This window comes from Callorhinchus milii, unplaced genomic scaffold, assembly GCF_018977255.1.
Source record: "Callorhinchus milii isolate IMCB2004 unplaced genomic scaffold, IMCB_Cmil_1.0 Scaffold1, whole genome shotgun sequence".
Lineage (NCBI taxonomy): Eukaryota > Metazoa > Chordata > Chondrichthyes > Chimaeriformes > Callorhinchidae > Callorhinchus > Callorhinchus milii.
The window spans coordinates 97088221-97109186 of NW_024704742.1; the positions used below are offsets into that span (position 1 = coordinate 97088221).

General features: G+C 41.0%; 1 protein-coding gene across 1 annotated transcript in view; it reads left to right on the plus strand.

The window, feature by feature from the left end:
* Positions 1 to 20966, plus strand: part of LOC103186093 (guanine nucleotide-binding protein subunit alpha-14) — a 101021-nt gene that overhangs the window by 69546 nt on the left and 10509 nt on the right. The window contains exon 3 of the mRNA XM_007904923.2: positions 19872 to 20026. Coding sequence (XP_007903114.1) covers positions 19872 to 20026 — 155 coding nt within the window. The remainder of the gene's footprint in view (positions 1 to 19871; positions 20027 to 20966) is intronic.

Consider the following 20966-nt stretch of genomic DNA (forward strand, 5'->3'; position numbering starts at 1 on the left):
CTCGCCCCCTCCTTAGCCTCCTTCAAGTCCCGACTCAAGACGCTCCTCTTCAACCACGCCATCGGCCAACCCCCCCCCTTCCCCTCCCCTGCCTTCCCCCCCGACCCCATCTCGGGTCTGAAATGCTATGCACTGTCTAGCGCTTTGGGACGTCCTCCAGACGTGAAAGGCACTTTACAAATATAATTTTGTTATTGCTGTTTGTAATCCTCCATATTTTGGTTGGAAAGTGCTTCCAGATGATCCAATTTTAATCATAGCCTTTGAAAAGCCATATGGGGTATTTGAAGGTTGAATGCTTTGCTGCTCCTTTCTTAAGCAGTCTAATTCTGCACATGTTTCATTACTCCCTCAGAAACATTTTATACTTCCAAAGGAAGTGGAAACTATAAATTAGTTTTGTTGCTGCCTATGTGAAGATAACAAATCTGTTTTAGAAAATGGCTGAATTAATGTTGGAATTGTACAGATTAATAATTCATTAATTAAATGAGCTGACTGTTGTTCCAATAATTGGAACAACATGTATGTATATCCACCATACATTATGGTGTAGTATAATTAGGCTTTGTGGTGGTAATCCATTTTTTAATATTTTTAATTTTTGATGGAAATCTGATTTTTTTTGATAATTTAGCATTTGAAAGACACAATCACAGACAAATCAATATTCCAATGATAATTCATCTGTATTTGTTTCCTGTATCAAGCTGTGAATTCAGCAACCTTCAATCTCGTCCACTCTGTCAAAATATATTTACTTGTAAATAGACATTTCCTATTATAATAGTAATTCTTGCATTTGATATTGCGCCTCATTGTGTTGGTGAAACATCTTAAAGTGCTTCACAGGACTTACTGTAAAGTATAGTGGACTGTGTTTTTATAGGCAAACACAGCAGGAATTGTGCACAGAAGTGTCCCACAGCAATGAAATGTGTGACCAATGAAGAGCCTGTCAGCTCCCCAGCGTGCAAAGTTAGCTCATTTTACTTTTACCCTGTCAAATTTATAATACTGTTTGGTTTTGACGAATAACCAAGATACACGCATTAACAGCGTTTTGACATGTTTGGTTTGGCCACATTTGAGATCAGACAACCTTTGTGCTAGAACAAAATGTAGTTTAATGTTGCTTACATTAAAATGTTTTAAGTGAAACGACTTGTTTTCAAGAGCCTATGCTTTAAAGTTTTAATAGGAAAGATTGCAGAACAAAATATGTATACGTATTAGGAAGGAACTTAGGAACATAGGAACAGGAGTCGGTTATTAAGCCCTTTGAGCCTGTTCCGCCATTCAATTAGATCATGGCTGATCTGAATTAGGTTACGCCTGATCATTTTGCTGCTGGCTTTACTCCCATATGATGGATAAAATGGTAAAATAAACTTGGAATCGCTTAAAACATTAAACATGGCCATTAGCCATTAGATTGTAGAACAGTATGTAACTGGGTTTATACAGCCAATAATAGAGACATTAGTAATGGAAAATGACTATCCTCTGGTGGGGGGAGGGGTGGGGGGGGGAAATAAGTAGGATCTCCAGCTGAGCTGACTCCAAGGTGACAGACAAGATTGGCAATGGAATGTTGGAATCAGGTCGACCCTCTGTGGTGGTCTCAGTAGTCCACTTTGTGAGCCAGGGGTCCTCAAAAGCCTTCACAGGAATTACTGTAAAGTGCAAAGACTGTACATTCTTTGGGGGAAATTTTACACAGTGCATGTGTGTCAACAAGAACAAATTACCTGTATATAGTGCCATTCATGTCGGGAGGACGTCCCAAGGTGCTGGACAGTCAGAGATTTTGATCTGAGCGAGGGTTTCATCGGAAGGGGTGGAGGGCAGGGAGGGTAGGGATAGGAGGGTGGCTCAAGGCGTGGTCGAAGAGAGAGTCTTGTGATGTGCCTTGAAGAACTTAAGGGAGGCATCAAGGCGAAGGGACTGTGGGCTGAAGTTCCAAAGGTGGGGGCAGAGAGGCTGAAGGCCCAACTGCGGATGGTGGGCGGGCTGGGCAGGGACACGGAGAGGTCCAGAGCCTGCTGAGGGGAGTGAACGGAAAGATCGATATGGGGTTAGCAGGTCACAATGTAGGAAGGAGCAAGATCATGGAGGGCTTTGAAGTTGAGAACGAGGATTTTGAACTCGATCCTCTGGAGTCACCAGGCTCTGTACCCTATCACCCCCATCCTCCCCCAACTCCACTGGCTTCTCATCACACAGAGGATACAGTTCAAGATTCTGGACCTTCAAAGCCCTCCATGGCCTTGCTCTACCCTATCTCTGCGACCTCCTAACCCTGTACAATCCTCAGTGGGCTCTGGCCTGCTTCACGTGCCCCGCCACGCTGCCCCACCATTGGCAGGTGGGGTTTCTCCCCCTCCGCCCCTACTCTCTTGAACTCAATCCCGAGGTCCATCTGCCTCGCCACCTCCCTTGCCTCCTTCAAGACCCATCTCAAGGCTCTCCTCTTCGACTGTGCTTTTGATCTCCCTGCTTCCCCCCACTCTCCACCCTCACCAGTTCCACCCCCCCTCTCAGCTCGGGTCTGAAACACTGACTGTCCAGTGCCTTGGGACGTCCTCCCGACATGAATTTTGTTGTTGTTGTTTTGTTGGATGGGGAGCTGGATGAGGATGGGGGTGATAAAGTCATGGAGCCTGGTGCGGGAGAGGATAAAGGATGCAGAGTTTCTTGCCTAGATGTGATAAATGCATAGATGAGGATTTCAGCAGCCTGAGTGGTGAGGCAGTGACGGAGCCGGGCGATGCTGCGAAGGTGGGGGAAGGCAGAGCAGGTCATGGCACGGATGTGGGGTAGAAAGGACAGTTTAGGGTCAAACAAGACGCCAAGGTTCTGGACTGGCTTAGTAAGGTGGAGTGTGCATCCATGGATGCTGATGCTGTCGGCGCCTGGAGGTGTGGAGGCACAGACGGGAGCCAATCAGGAGAGAGTCTTGCCTCGGTCTTGTTGATGTTCAAACTGTAGAAAGCTATCCCTCATCCAGGACATTTTGTCAGGACAACAGTTTTCCTGAGATAGTGTTGTTATGTGGCGGCTTCGGTGCTGTGAAGTGATTAGCTTTGCAGGAGACGTGAGCGATGAATAAACAAAGTTTGGTGGGCACGAGTTGGGCACTGTTGTCCAGTGTTACCTTACTTGTAAGTGAAATGATTCTATTCAGACTCAATCAGAGCAGACATGAGCTTGTAACATAAAACAACCCTCACAAATAAAGGGTATATAAAAGAGGAATGAGAGGAAAAGTGAAGCTGAGCTGAAGGTTATTTACAATCCAATGTTTTGTTTGTGCCATGTTGTGCGGTACGTTTAATACGAACAGGAAAACAAACAAGACGCCCATTTGATTGAAGAACAGTGCAGTCATTTGCCCTCTCAGATAAAATGATACGTTTATAAAAAGGCATTTCCTGTTGTAATCACATCCAGTTTGCAGTTTATCCAACTAAAGCTGGAAATCCAGAATCTATCTGAGCTTAGGCTGAGCAAATTTTGTTGAAGAAAGTCCCACCTGATCCAATGCAGCTAAATGTTAGCTAACTCACAGTCCCCACCTCCTCCCGCCCCAGTTTCATAAAGATGTCTTGCAGGACTAGACATAACCTAAAAATCAGATAAGAAAAAGAACAGGGTTCTTGTTTCCAGAGCAATGTAAAAGGACCCTATTGGCTTATAAGAGATGTCAGTCTGGTTCAGATTGGAAGGTTGTGGATTCAACGTCTACATTGGGACGTACAGTTCAGGCTGACACTTCACTACTGAGGAAGCTCTGTATTGACACTGTTGGACGTCTCGTCCTTTGGATGAAATGTTAAATCGAGGTTCTGTTTGCTTCTTTGAAAGTAAAGATCCTATAAACACTATTTGTGGGAAATTGTCTGCTGCATTTGCTTACAAATACAGTCAGTACATTTTAAAAAATATAGTGTTTTGAGGTATTATAGGTGCTAAATCATTTGCAGAGATTATTATTACATATTGCAGTTGACTCTACAAATCCTGTTCATTATGTACAAATAACGCAAATTGAAAAGCTCCCCCTGCTTCCTTTCTCTCCAGTTGTTTGGTTATTAAAACAGCCTTTTAAAAAGGAATTGCTTTTGGAAAAAGGTGATGTCAATGTTAACTGTTATTAATTGTTACTCTCAATGATGTGCTCTCATTTCCGTTCAGTTTTGTTCCCTGTAAAAATGCCCCCCCCCCCCCCACACACACACACACAAAAAACACAAAACACACATACACACCACACACACACACAGAGCACACACACCACACAAAACACACACACACCACACAAAACACACACACACACCACAAAAAACACAAAACACACATACACACCACATACACACGAAGCACACACACCACACCCAAAGCACACACACACCACACACACACCACACAGAACACCCACACACCACACACGTACTGGGTTTTCAATTCTTCTTTTAGAGAATGAATGTTAAATAAAACCTTTTTATTTTTCCTATTTTTTCTGTCCGGGTTCAAAGATTAACTTCAAAGCTTTCTGAACTTCGATTCCCATTTGGTGGAATGAAACTGCCAGTTTCTTTGCTGTCCTTTTGTTGAGTCAGATCTGTGCCATTTCTCAAGGTCTCAGTTGTGCAGAACAATTGCGAAGGTTACCTAAAAACGTATCTTCAATTTGCTGAAGGCAGCAGGAGCTCCCACCTGTAAACATATGATATACAGCTGAGCACCTTTGCTCAGTTAATGTTGTGGAGAGAAACTACTGTCCATAAAATTGTGTCTCAGTCACTCCTCCTGACCAACCTTTCATTCTTTTGTAATGGAGATGCATATTTTCTTCAGAGTTGTGTATTGTTTAAAACACCTATCAACTTTTAATCATCCTGTATCCCCATGGCCAGTGAAAATATTACAATCTTTCTTTCTTCACTGCAAACTAGAACATGAGCCCCTCGTCATTACTTAAATAAAAATAATAATAATCCTTGCATTTGATATAGTGGTTTTCACGTTTTCTAGACGTCTCAAAACGCTTCACAGAATATACTGTAAAGTGAATTGACTGCATATTTTGTGGGCAAAACGTGGCAGCCATTTGTGCACAAGCAATGTCCCACAACAGGCGTGGATTGAAGTGATCAATTTATTATTGTTAAAAGACTTCATCTTAGAACCTCCCACTCAAGTTCATCTGAACTCTCTCCAACTCATCAATGACATTTAGAAAAATGTTCCAATTGTTGTCTTGCCAATAAGCTGTATGGGGTAAAAATATCCCATCCCACAGTATTTTGAGAAGCACTCTAGAAATTCATTAGCCATTTTGCTATAATCTGTAGTTCTGTTTATTTGGCTTCTCATAACTGGCAAGGAGATGGGGTATGTCCTATTATCCTGTGGTGGATTTGAACCTATCTTAGAGCTGATAACCTATAGTGTAGTCACTTCCTGTGCTATCTGTTCCCTTCACAGTTTTTCCTTGTAAACAATGATGGGAATATTATCAAATTTGTAATGGATATAAAATTGTTCTGGTAATGTAACCACTCGGAATAGAACCAGGTTATCAATGATAACATTTGGTGTAGCTTATTTTCAACAAGGAAAAAAAACAATTTCTATTGAATTCATTCTTATTTTGCTATTTCTTTCTGGAATGTCACAAAGTCACTTTCAATTGTGAACAGCTTTGGTAATGCTAATAAAATTATGATGATCCTTGATTTGTAATATAGCGCTTTCACCCAGGGGAGGTCTCAAGGTGCTTCAAAAGACCCACTGCAATGTGCAATGTGCATTTTACACACCAATTTGTATATAGCAATGTCCCATAATCAGACATGCAGTGAATGACCGGTTTTATCTAGTGTCTGTAATAGGACACTCTTCTCAAATAGTGCCAAGGCAACCTCAGTTTAAAATCTAATCTAAAAGATGGCACCTCCTTTGGTTTGTTATCCTATCCTAGACTATATGAGTTCAAAGTCCTGATGTGAGTCTTGAAGCCTTGTGACTCATAGGTAAGAATGCTACCAATCGAGGCAAACTGACACTTACACAATGCACAAGTTTATAAATGCCACCTGTTCTTCCTCCCTTTTGTCATATAATAAACCATGGTAATCATAAATGTGGATACAAAATAGTGGCATAATAAAGATTTTGTATTTCTTCGAAGGATGCATTACTATGAAGGTTGCACAAATTAAGGTCTTCCCAGGATACTGTTGGTCACAGCACCTTTTGAAATGATTTATTATAATAATAATAATAATCCTTGCATTTGATATAGTGCTTATCACATCTTCGAGATGTCTCAAAGAGCTTCACTGTAAAGTGAATTGACTGTATTTTGTGGGCGAAACGCAAATTGTGCACAACAGTGTCCCACAAACATCCTACTTAAAGGCAAGAAATTATATCAAAACATCCTTCCATTGTATGGCTCTATGTTGCAACTATTCCAGTTGCCATAGAGTGTAATTTAATGATCGGTTTGTCCTGCTTTATGCAACAACCCAACATTTTTTTTCGGTGACAAAAACGTTATTGTAAATGTTCAAAATGTTGCCTAAATACATTTACAGACTGTAGAGAGAATCAAAGTCAATTAGGGCAGGATAACTTTATGTCTTGCTGATCAAAAACCCAAACTCGCACATGAGGGCACATCACTAAAAAAGGGCAGAATAGGTAAGTCTATTACCTGCCCTCAATCCTGTGTTTTCACTCTAGATGTTTGTGCAATGTTGTCATTTTCGGCATAAGCTCAGAAAATGTGTGGTTGAGTTATGGAGCAAATATGATGAAATGTGGTTCACTTTGTTGATACAAGGCTGACTGTTAATCACAAGCAAAAAAGCAACCATTGAACGTCTAAAATACCAATCAACCTGTTGATTAAAATGAGCCCATTTGTGGTGTCACCACTCAGCTCAATGATGTTTCTGGTGTTTCTGGGAGAGAGATAATTTAATCAAGCAATTTGCCTGATTCATATTAAAGGATGATATTAAATCATTTCAGTAACTGATTGATGAGTTTAATATCTTGAAGCAGGACCTTTTCAAAGATCTCTAAATAGGACGCTTCCTATTAACCTCCAATAACATTGCTAAAAATATCCTGACCAATTTCTTTGATAAATTCTTCTGTGCAGCAATTCCTATCAAGTGTTCTGTTTAAATGCTCTGTGTTGTTATTGACTTGATTGAACAAACAACTATTAGCTCACACAATCTGTACAATCATTTTAAAAATGATCCACAATAAGGTCATTATAAAAAGATAAAGTGTTTGCTCAGGAGAAGAACTTCTAAATTCAAGCTGCTTATTGAACCGTAGTGCCAAACAGGCAGAAATGGGTTTAGACATATATAGCATACAACTTACATTTATATAGCGTCCTTCATGCTGGAGGGTGTCTCGGAATGTTTAACAGTGGTGGAGCCTGATGCCGAGCCAGTGGAGGTGGAAGGTGTGTCCGTAGGTATGGTTGGAGAGGAAGATCTTCAAATGCGACCTGAAAATGGAAAGGGGGCAAGGCAAAGGGATTGATGGAAATCCTTCAACAGTTGATCTAACCCAATTTATAAACACAATAATAAATAAAATGAATTTAGGGCACCATTTAGCTGATGTATTAGTTGGTTATATTTGGATTTTTTGCGCCTGACTGTTGTTTGCAAACATTATTCACCCCTCATTGCCAGAATACAGGCCAGCTCAAAGCATTAGTGAATCAAAAATGAATATGTACTGCAGATAAATTTTCATCCTAATAAACCACAGATTAATTTTGGTTATAAAAGGACTGTTACCTTTGACACTGACGATGTTAAAACGATAAACATTTTTTTAAAAAGAGTGACTCCTGTGCTTTTCCCTAACTCTGTCATCATACAGCGGAATGTTATATTTTAAGAGTGACCCGACAGAAAGTTCAAGATTATTGTCTGATTTCTGGGTTCAGATGACTTTTAACCTGACGACATGATGTGAATTCTCCTCAGTTAGATTATGGTTTTGCAGCTCACTCCCAGGACTTTTGTGTGTGTGTGTGTGTAATGTGTGTCTTTTTTCACACGTTTTGGATGAGCTAAATGTGAAGGAAGAAACTAAACATCTCTTAACCTTTGTATACAAAATGTGTTAGATCACGCTGAATTTCTTAAGATTGCAAACTGTACAATTTTTAATAATAATAATCCTTGCATTTGATATAGCACCTTATCACGTCTCAAGCGCTTCACAGAATATACTGTAAAGTGAATTGACTGCATATTTTGTGGCAATAAAGCAAATGAATAAGTAGAATGCAGCAAAGGAGCCAGTAGTTCAAATATACATGTCACTGTAGCCACAATGTGCCTACCAGGCTATCATTTGGGGTTAATGCTGAGCTAAGTCTTTAAACTATTGTTTCCTTTTACATTTGGGAGGTGCTCGAAATGGCTGGCTGTATTTCAGAATTATCCAAATTGTGGTCACCAAAGATATTTCTTTTGCATATCCAAACACCTTAACATAGTCAGGTGTTGTGAATATATTTAGTTATTGAATCAAATGCAAATATGTCGAGTCGCAGTATAACTATTTTTTTTAGCTCAAATTGTAAGCGTTGATGTAGATGTTTTAGTAGGTGTGATACGGGGACTCGTGAGCTATATATACATGAAACATACCATTCTTGAATTATCATGGACCACATTTTTGATTCTTGTCGCTTTAACCACTACCTGAAATGATGACCTTTTGGGGCACATTTAGTGAATCACATGGGAACTGTTGCTGCTGTTATTCCAGGGCTGGTGGGAACAGCTGCTTAGTTTACCTATGGTGCTAATGGAATGAAGACTCGGTTACCTCTGGAGAATGAGGAGCAAATGATTAAAAAACACCAAAATAATATATAATGTTTTAAAAGAGTGCATTCCACAGCACCTTTGATAATTATACATTTGCTGTTTTGTCTGTAAAGAAATACCACAAATTAAATTTCATTAATAGATCAAAACGGGCACAAATCTTGTACCTCAACCTGTAATAATAACAATCCTTACATTACATAGGACAGGTGGTAGGAGAGCTGTCCCATTACATACTGTTACTGAATCAGAATGGATATGTAAAAGAATATTGATAGAAATTTCCTTCTTTTAACATGAAATACGTGTAGATTTGATTCCCAGTATGCTGAGACTGTTTTCATTTGCATTTATTTTGCAAGGCATTGACTATGAAGGATGGTGTAGCTGGACTATGCTGATGGACAAATGTTGCAGTCAACAGAGTAAAATACTAACTAACTGATATGGCAGGGATTCTAGAGCCTCCTCCTCTCCTCCTGCATTGAAACTTAACAGTGAATCGAAAGTCCCTAATGGATGCTAATAATCACTTAAATGATACACATAGTCTTGTTATTGTTTCCCTAAAGGCTGAGTGAAAGTCTATTCGTTTTTGGGGACCATTTGGCATCTGTATGCCTTGAAGTGTATACACCACTTGGACTTCAGTTCTCTTTTGTTTCAAGTATATAACTGCTGAAAATCCTCAGTGGAGTTACTAATCCACTGAGGCTTGCAGAAAGATAAAGGAATTAAAAGCTTGTTAAAGGGCTTTGCTATATCACAACCTCATTTCCGTTTGAAATTTTGCTTCCAAGTTCCACAGTTTATACACAGTGCACATTTACTCAACCAAACTCGCAGTGTATTCCTGAACCACCGCTCAATACTTCTAATGCTCAAAACCTGAGCTATCCAACATACTTTTCAAAATCATTTTAATATGTTGACTTTAAAGTGACAAAAATTGCTCTCGTACATTGGAGACTAATCTTTGGGTTGGGTAAACCATTTGCACAGATCTTATATATTTAACAAATATATTGGAGTCCTGAGGCGAGAGACCTGGGTTCGATTCCCGGCAGGGTGAAACCTTGGGCAAGTTTCCTTACTCCACAACCCTAATAATAATCCCTCAAGAAAAAAAAAAATAAATAAATTGGTAATTTCAAACCATGACTGTTTGTGGTTCACTGCTGTGTGCAATTGGCTGCCGCATTTCGTCCACAAATATACGGTCAATTCACTTTACAGTATATTCTGTGAAGCACTTTGAGACATCTAGAAGACATGAAAAGCGCTATATCAAATGCAAGGATTATTATTATTAACAAGCAATGAAAAGAAATGGTTACAGTAATTCTGCATTCCTTGTCATTATTATACAGTAATTGAATCAAAATTCATAATTAGGAGATTGAATTATGGCTTGCTGTGTTACAATGGAATTGACAACAAGTGAGAGAAGATCAGTTTTAATCTATCGCGTCTTAAAGGAGAATAGAATACCCCATATTTACCATTAGTGCCCATAATCCAACTAGCAAAGCAACCTTTGGCCACATAAGAACATGCTAGATTAAAAAAAGTCCAAGGTTCATCTAGTTCGCCTTCCAACCTCCTGGCAATCGCATGCACATGTCCTGAACTACCTATGTACTGTATCCCATAATGTTATTTCCTAAAAGGCTAGAAGTCAGAGTTCATACTGTTTACAGCAAGAATTTATTGGTGTGCCTTTGGAAACACGGTTTACCCTCTTCCATCCACAGAAATCATCATTTTCAATACAACCATCTTTCAGATAGGATCTCAAACCACACTTTTTCGGTGGCTAAATAACCAAGGATACTATTTGAAAAGAGAAGGGAGTTTCTCCCATTGTCCTCACTGACAATCCACCGGTTTATATTCGTCACTTAGTCCTAGCATTTTGTGGAAATTGGCTGCATATTTTGCCTACTTAATACAGTTCCTGCATTTTACAATTACTGTAACACTTTGAGAGGTTACGACGTTATAGGCACTGTATCAAACACAAGGCTTATTATTATCATGCAGCACGTAACTTTCAATACATAATAATAATAATCCTTGCATTTGATATAGCGCTTTTCACGTCGGGAGGACGTCCCAAAGCGCTTCACAGAACACACTCGAAAGTGAATTGACTGTATATTTGTGGGCGAACGCGGCAGCCAATTGCGCACAGCATAACCAGAACGAGCTGAAATTTAGGGAGGGGCACCTTTTTAAAATCTGTGCAGGCAGAGAAATGATTATAATGTGGCACTATTATTGACGACTTTGAGATTTCTTGTGCAAATATTATCCACCCACCCAAGGATCTCACGGCTTGAGTAGTGTTCTATGTTAAGATGATACCATGACATGGGATGGTGGAACAACTGGTGGATCTACTAACCACAATAGATTCAACCCCTCATTGGGATGGTCTAGGCCAGTACATGCACTCTTTCCCCCCCTCTCTCCCAATCTCTCTCCCAAGCCCGAGTCACTATCTGCAGTGGCAGGAGTCGGTGGTTGGTTGCTATGGAGGCGGTTGTTAAGAGATGTGCTTGTCCTCCTGACCGACTACAGTAAAGTAGTCAACCGCTGGCTCCTGCCGCTGCCCTGGGAGGACGTTCACCAGGTAGGGAGGGAGGTAGTGGAGGTTGGAATGTTGGAAATGGTCGTGGGCCACATAAAATCACCTGCGCTACCTGTTGGACCATGCTGGTCTAGGCTGACACTCCAGCGCAGAGATGGTGAACTGATGAATTGGTTGTTCAGATGAGAATTTGAATCCAGGTTTTCTCTCAGGTGTACGTTAAAGATCGTCTGGCACTATTCTAAGAGAAGGGAGTTTCTCCTGGTGTCCTGGCCAACAATCTTCCAGACAAATAAGTTATTAACTTTGTGGCTGTTTGTGGGTCTTTGCAGAGTACAACTTTGCGGCCATATTCGCCTATCAAATACACCATCTTTGGATTTTAATTGGCTCCCAACTGACATGCCTGACTATGGAATATCAGAATCTGGGAGTGCCTTGTTACTCTGTTGTCAGGTGGCTCCTCAGCTCTGAGACACTTGGAGGAAAAGCCCAGTCACTAGGGCTGGAATTCTTTCTACTTGGCTCCTGAGAACCATGCAGGTAGTCCCAGATTGCCAGTGCTTGAAGCAACAAACCTTGTGGTTTTAGCTGGTTACATTCCAAAGCACACTCTGGAGTCCCCAAGCCTTGGTTCTTGTCAGCCTGTGTCTACACTCTCTGGAATGAGCTAACCTGGGTTTGTGTCTCCAGGGCGAAAATGTGCATTCCATTCCAAGCAAACATAGCCATAGTATGAGGAACTCTCAGCTGTTTAGTTTTGAGATTCTTAAGTAAGGTTGTGCGTTGAGTTTTACTTCAGTAGTCAGTAATATAGTAGAACTCCGTTATATAAGGCAGAAGTAGTTGAGGTCTAGAAAATCCCAACTTTAATACTGGCCTGGTTTAAAGTCAGTGCTTCTATATTCACTGTGCATGCACACAGAAAGCTGGCCAGCTTCCAGCGTTAAAACACTGCTGACTTCCTGGTTATCCGGTCAGCAATAACATCACCCTGATGACCTGAAAATTGGCCATTATTTTAGGAAGCCACCACCAGTCGTCAAGACATTGTCCGCCTTATAACAGGATTCAACTATATGCTGTTGAAAAAAGCGTGATTTGCGAATAAGCAACAAACCTCTTCTTAAATATTTGATGGACATTTTAGATAATGCAGACTGTTGCAGACTGATTCAAGATACAGATTTGCCAGTTTTCTTCCAAACAAAAGATTACAGAGAGGCACTGGAAAGCTTGGCTATTGGCTTGTATAATCATCTTTGTAAGGAGACAGCAGAGAGTAAACACATTTTTATTCCACTGTCTTGATTTTTCTCTGTTTATTTCTCAGCTTACAGGCTGTGTGGGAAGGAAAGGTTAAGTAAAGGGTAAAGACAGAGCTTCTGCTCTGTTCCTGACCCTTCCCCCCCACACCCACCCACAACTGGTTAGATTTCCAATTGTAAACATGTTATTGGCACAAGTTCTTATACAGATGATTTTAAAAAAATGCCACAATTTAGGCAGAATATTTTGATACTTTCTCCCCATTTTAACTAAAAATGGGAAATTCACATTTAAACTTTCATTGTTGAATGATGGGAAACAGGACATTCAGCACCAATCAGACCCCCGTGCCGGTGTTTATACTTCACATAGCGTTCACTAACCCCTGACTCCCTCCCATACCCTTGTTTTTGGTTATCCAGTTGTCTTTACACATGTGGGAACCCATCACCATGCTTAAGACTATCCAAACCAAACTGAGTTCCACAAATCCCATCTACACATGGAAATTCCACAGATGGTTGTTGGAATTGAATGCACAATCTATCCCTGGAGGAATGCATTCTGCTAATTCCCGAAAGTATTAGGTGCAGGTTGGCCAGAGCCAAGGTTGGGGAATCCAGAGTGTGCATACCCTTCTATTCCCTTTTTTCTCATGTGAAAGTCTAGCTCCCACTTGAATGCATATATACAATCTCATTCAACCACAACTTCGGGGAGCGAGTTCCACATTCTCATCCTCTGCGTGAAGTAGTTCCCCCTAAATTCTCATTTGGATCTCTTTGTCTCTATTTTATACTTGTATCCAAAAATACTTGTTAATTATTTCACCCCCAATCCTCCATCTGGTATTATGGAAGCGTTAAGGCCAGTTATAGAGCTGCCACTGCCACCCCAGTCGGCTCAGCACAAAACCCCACATTTCCAAGATCTGATGGGAGAGGCCATTTTTTAAAAAGTAGATGTTGCGTTTATGATTTGGTCTGAATCCACTAAATGTAGAATTCTGTAATCTCAAGTTGGTAACTGATGTTCTTTTCAAAACGACTACGCTGCAATATAGTAATGGTCAAATATTTAGTATAATACAAAGTATAGTATATATACTATTATACATAGTATACTACTATGTTCTAATATAGTATTGCCTGTATTTTTCACCCACAAAATATGCAGTCAATTCACTTTACAGTATATTCTATGAAGTGCTTTGAGACGTCTCGACAAAGTGACAAAGTTCTATATCAAAGTCACGAATTAGTAGTAATACAAAGAGCTCCGAAACGCTGCCCTGCGTGAGGGGCACTACATAAATGCAAGGTGTTGTATACAAATTGTACTGTACGTGCAGGTTCTCATTCTCCCCTCATCAGCTGCTTCTTATCTTGATGGCAATTTAATGAGTGCAAAGGAAGTGCTGCTAGGGAAAAGCACAATTACTTTTGCAGTTGACCATTACTAATCTATATATGTCAAAGGTTGGTGAAATCCTTGTTTTAATTAAATGTGAGCTCATAGTCAATATTTAATGCATAATTTACAAATGTGGTTTTGGATTCTGACAGCCAGGAATACCATGCCGTACAGTGCAGCTTTTATAATATTATGTACTTTTTGTTATAAGTTGTGCCAAAACACTTAAACCTGGGGCACCATTGGCTCATTCTCCACGCATTTGTTACTTCTGGGTCCCTTTTCAAGTGTGCATGTCATCATAGTTCAGTATCATCATTTCAAATGAAAAACATTTTGTCCCAGTGAGCATACAAGTCAGAATCTCGATTTCACAGTTTTTAATCTTTCATGGATACATTTCTGTTCACTGTATAAAACAACACATTGCATTGGCACATTTTGCCCTTAAAGGGATGGTTTTATTGTGCTTTTCAAATCTTAATTCCAAGGATACTGATCATGATTCTTTCAAATGGTCAGATTGATTTGAAGTCTTGTGTTTGGAGGTTGGTTTGTGTTGTCTACTTGGGTGGACAGAGCCCAGATCCAGTATATCATGTGACACAGGTACACTCTAGTCTCATCTTGTTGGCCGATCATGTTCAGCTGTGTACTGTACATGTGCTGTGGTTGTGTTCTTGCAGATATTTGTGGAGTCCTGTAGCTCAGTAGCTCAGTGGTTAGAGCATTTGCTTTGCATACGAGAGACCTGGGCTCAATTCCCAGCAGGGTGAAACCTTGGGCAAGTTTCCTTACTCCACACGCTTGATAATAATCCCTCAAGAAAAAAAAATTGGTCACTTCAAACCACGACTGTTTGTGGGACACTGCTGTGCGCAATTGGCTGCCGCATTTTGCCCACAAAAAATACAGTCAATTCACTTTACAGTCTATTCTGTGAAGCGCTTTGAGACATATAGAAGGCATGAAAAGCACTATATCAAATACAAGGATTATTATTATTATTATTATTTATTTGCTTTTAGTTACATTTTATTGTATTTCCTGGAATACTGCCTCCCAGCTGTCTGGGTACATCTAGATTCATAATCACTCTTAAATAACTCCTTCATTTACTGAAACTCTAGATTCTAATGAAAGTTTTTTGTATTTGTTTTCTTGGTTAAATCAAGCAACTTGGTGGTGCTTGGTACCTTGGCGGCAGGTCTGCTATATCAGTGTACCATGATGCAGGTATTGGTCATATTCTGATCCAGTTATAATACAGCAGCAGCTCTTAACTATTTACACTGTTCCATTTCAACACATGTTTATTTAATTTGTCTCTTCTGCCCTGCTGTATTCTTCCCCTGATGTTTTTGGAGGATGTCCATTTAATCTTGACAGTTTTATCCTTCAGTCTGTCACTAATTTTATAGTCCAATGTATAGTGTTTATGTACTATATTTGGGACGTCCTCTCGACGTGAAAGGGGCTAGACAAATGTAATTTTGTATTGTATCTTGGCCCTCATAGCTCTGAATCTGCTTATCCAAAGTTGTATGGTAAATGTTGGTTATGTGCTTGTGCTTTTTTGGTTGTGTAAGGCGTCGCAAGGGAAACTTGAGGATTTTTAACTCATGCTGTGGCCATGTAAAACAGGAGCAGTGGAAGGGTTCTCTGAATATGGCCAGCAAGGGAATACTTTGAACAAATGATATGCTCGAGAAGCAGCAGTAACCTAACATCCTGGGGTAAAAATCTCCTGGCAACTCCTGTCACATTCCAGCCTGAAGGATGGAATCCTCTAGAGTCTAGACAAGTTGTAGATAGAAAAAGTTAGGTTTTCGTGGTATTTTCTTAAAAACAATTCTTTTCAGAAGGGGAGCCAGAGGATACATGCTACACGGTTCAGAATTGAATAAGTATACATTGCAATTTCCCAGATAAACTAAACAGACAGTTTACGTTTAAGGTACTTTTCTGTAAATTTATTACGGTCTAAAACTCATCAATTTCACAGAATTTCCTAATGAGGAAATCTGAGTAACATATGAGGATTAATTTGCTCCTCAGATTTTCCTCATTAAGAAGTAACCAGAAGTAGGTCACTCCCACACTATGTACTTTCTGGAGCAAAGTTCTTCCCTAGGAGATGGCTACTGGAAGGAATTGCCAATTACCACTTGCACCCCTTTTTAAGAATTCCTGTTTAAAAATTGTTGCATTTTAGATCACACTGTGTTTTACCAAGGAGAAATACGGAAATGAATCCTATTTCTATAATTAGTCAGTCTGTTTGATGACACGTGGCATAAAAGGTTACCATACTTTGGTTTTGTTGTTCTCTACTCTTTTCTTCATCAGCTGCTCTGCCTTTTAGGAGTTACATTGGTTCTTTTAGTTTGGTTTTGAATACGGTGTTAATTCATGGTGGAAGCCACATATTGAAGTTGCCATGTCATGAGTAGAATGGGCTTAGATTTCACTTGCAATTTCTTCAATCGTAAATAATCAAGGTCTATTACACAACTTCTTCGTGCAGTTGTACTCCCAACTATCTGCACATCTGCGTTTCAATTTGTGTCAAGGTGCAATGCCAGCAAAGTTTGTTTTTAGTTTTGCGGATCCACAGGATGTTTTAAATCCAAAGTTTACGACAACAATTTGCATTTATACTTTGGCACACAAATGTAACCTGGCAGCATGAGTCATGTGGTTCATGAGCAATTTTTTACAGGTAGAGTGCAGGGTTATAAGTGGAAAGGTAAAAGAGTGGTCAGCCGGGTGTCTGACATGTGGAAACCCATCACCATACTTAATTAAGAGTCTCCAAACCAAGCTGAGATTTCAATGCATCCCACCTACACATGGAAATTCCAGAGATAGATTATTGGAATGTAATGCGCACTCTCTCCCTGGAGGGACGCTTCCTGCTTACCTAATTCCAGAAAGTTTTAGGTGCAGATTGGCAAGAGCCAAGTCTTGGGGACCTGAATGTGTGTTGGGGTACTGCTGGAGTTTAACCAGCTAAAACCACATAGCTTGCCTTGAAAGTACTATCTACAACAACAACAACAACAAGATTCCATTTATAAAGCGCCTTTCACGTCAGGAGGACGTCCCAAGGCGCTGCACAGTTGGGTCAGGACCCGAGCAGGGGGAAATGGTCAGGGTGAGGGGAGGGGAGGGAGCGAGGAGGGGGGAAATGGTCAGGGTGAGGGGAGGGATGGGAGGGAGCGAGAAGGGGGAAGAGAGTCGAGAGGGGAGCTGAAGGCTCGGTCAAAGAGAAAGGTTTTGAGACCGGCCTTGAAGGAGGAGAGGGAGGAAGTGGCGAAGGCACTGGGGGATGGAGTTCCAGAGCCTGGGGGCTGAGAGGCTGAAGGCCCGGCCACCGATAGTAGGGCGGTTGGGGCGGGGGACGTGGAGCAGACCAGAGCCGGAGGAACGGAGGGTACGGGCAGGTAGGTAGGGGGATAGTAGGTTGGAGAGGTAGGAGGGAGCAAGGCCGTGAATGGCCTTGTAGGTGAGGATGAGGATCTTGAAATCAATCCTCTGGGGGATGGGGAGCCAGTGGAGGCGAGCGAGGGTGGGAGTGATGTGGTTGCGAAGCCTGGTGCGGGACAGTACACGAGCTGCAGAGTTCTGAATGACCTGCAGCTTGTGGAGGGAGGTGGCGGGAAGGCCGGCGAGGAGAGAGTTCCCATAGTCCAGCCTTGAGGTGACAAAGGCGTGGACCAGGGTTTCAGCAGCGTGAGGGGTGAGGTAATGCCGTAGTCTGGCGATGTTCCGGAGGTGATGGAAGGCGGTGCCAGTTGTGGTGCGGATGTGAGGGAGAAAGGACAGCTCAGGGTCGAACAAAACGCCGAGGTTCCTGACTGGCTTTGCGAGGTGGAGAGTGCAGCCTTGGATGCTGATGGTGTCGGCGCCTGAGGTGCGGAGGCGCTGACGTGAGCCAATCAGGAGGGCCTCGGTTTTTCGCACGTTGAGCTGAAGAAAGTTGTCTCTCGTCCAGGACTCGATGTCGGACAGGCAGCTGTCAGGACATCGGTGGTCGTGGATGGAGTTGAGAGTAGAGGAGGAAAGGTAGAGTTGGGTGTCATCCGCATACATGTGGAAGTTAACTCCATGTCTGCGGATGATGTCACCGAGGGGGAGCACATAGCTTGCCTTGAAAGTACTATCTAGCAAGCTTTCCTGCTAATTGTCCAGCTAGGACCACCCTACTCATTGGAGCATTGCAGGGTTAACAGGAGCTGTGTGGGATGACTCTGCCCCCAGTGACTGATCTGCCCTTTCGATGAGTCTGTGCTGTCATCAGCAGTGCCCTGGAATACTACGGACCTTACTTAGCTCAAAATCTGGACGAGCGAGACCACCACGGAGGGTGGCTTGATTCCGACATTCCGTCCCAGGCACGTCACTTTGAAGCCAGTTCAGCACCAAGGAGATACCACTTAATCATAGAAAAACTGGGGGTGAGGTGGGGGACCAAGAGAGAGACAGAGGGGCTATCACAGTCTAATATCTTTGTGGCGATATACCTCATAATGGAAGAAGTATTAATTTGTACTCCCAACTAATTATGAGATGATCTATTTTCCTCACTTTTTTCCCTATCTACAGTGGGGCTGGTCTCGGTTACCATTGTTAACAGGTCTCTCTCTACTGTACAGTATTAAGAAGTCAATTAAAAAGACTGACGTACATGACTCATAAGAATAGTATCGTTAAGTGTGTACATGGTTTAATAAGGATCAAAAAGTAGATTGAAGAAAAACTGCAACAACCAGAGATGATCCAAAGATCTAAATCAGCACTTTACTCTTGTATTCATACCGTCATTATTTGTTATAGACTGCTATGTCTATTGAGCATCGATTTTATATATTTTATAAGCACAAAGCTGGATCCAGTTCCTTTTGTGCATGTGGGATCCGTAACCACACCAACCCCCCTAAACAAACACACACCACAAGCGGTTATATGTTCCGAGACACTGCCTCTTGTGAAGGGCGCTGTATAATTGCAAGTTGTTGTTCATCTTTTGCCCTTGGGCTTGAGTTCAGCCCTTCACTCACAGTCCTTTTCCTTTAAGGAGACAAGAATGATGTTTTCAATAAACACAGTTTCTGTGCAATGCTGCTGTAATTCTCTCGCAGAAGCAAATCAGTTGATGATGGTCTGGTGGCAATTATTTGTCAGTTTGTTGCTGCTGATCATGATTCCCAATGCTACTGTTGAAAGTAGTTTAAAGACTGACTTATTGCGACTTATTGGAGCATAATCATAAGTGGAAAGCTATTAACAGACTCTAATGGTTACATTAGCTTCACATTTCTAGTCTTATTTTAAAATATGCAAAAGTATCTATTATGTGCCTTACTTGAGTCTTTTCAGAATTACTGTCAATACAATGCAAATTAACATGTATTTACCTTTCAAGATAACAGTACTGTAGTACATTTTTTAAAATAAGAATAATGAAGAACAATGGGCTACATTATGTGAGGTAGATCAGGATGATCTTTGGACCTATATGTAGTACTGAAATGGCAATCAATATGTGTTGAAAGAAAGGGTGCTTAGCACCTAACTTGTTTCCCATGCGTTTTGAAATATTCACTTAAAAACATTGATCAGATGAACAGAATGTTTTGTTCAGAGACGTTTACTGTATCAGCAATTTGCCTGTGTGATTTTGCGATACACAATTTTGTTTTTCACAGGAAAACGGTCATATGGTCCGAGAAGTGGAAGTGGACAAAGTGTGCTTGTTCGCTACAAAATATGTGGAAGCAGTAAAACAATTATGGAATGACCCTGGGATCCAGGAGTGCTACGACAGGCGAAGAGAATACCAGCTGTCTGATTCCGCCAAATAGTAAGTAGTAAATGTCTGCCTTAAACTATGGTTCGCATGGATTAGACAGGAAGATGGGGATAAAATGTAAAAAGTATGGAAAGTTGATTGTGTAAATGTGCATTTAAGGCCTGAATATCGTAAAACACTTCATGTCCAATCCCCTGTACTAAACTGGTGTTTGTGATCTAAGCAAACCACTTTTTAAGGGTCACCCACCCGTATGTAAAGTAGTCTTGCTAGCCTTTATATGCAGCTTCTGGGCAGCAACTAAACATTCCTGGTTTCCACTTCTTTTCTATTTGGTTGCTCAATATACTTTCTAATGCAACACATCCATTGTTGAAATGTACTGTGAAACGATATTAAAACTGCAGGAAAAAGCTATAAGGTTATCTTTTTGATTTTCTATGTGTGAGTGAGGATGTTCTCTCCTGATTCTATTCACATTTCCTGTGTCAAAGGTCAGCCCGCTCCCAGAACATTACTGATATTAGGCTCTGTGGTGCGCAAAGTGACTCCCTTTTGTCAGTTTTTCACTCTGCCTTAATAGTTGCAAACATAAGAGAGGTAATTGCTATACAGAGAATTAGAGACAGGGTTTTCTTATTTACCTCTGTATTGTTGTAGCACCACCATATTTGTGATAAGTGCTCTGCTCTTACGTATTTTGGCAATGGGAAGATTCATATGATGTACTGCCTGATTAATTTGGGATTCCAATATGTAAACAAATTTTATAAGATACTTCCTGCCAAAGGTGACGTAAGATCTTCTGAAGATTTCAACGAGTTGTAAATGTAACACTGTCATGATGTATTGGGGTACAAAGTGAGAATCCTAATATCTGAGAATAAATTGCACAGAATTTTGGGTTTTTCAATCTGTAACACAACAAAATACTTACTACTATGTGGATGCAGGAAGAGTGCAAAGGTTTGAAACCAAGATCAGGCGACAG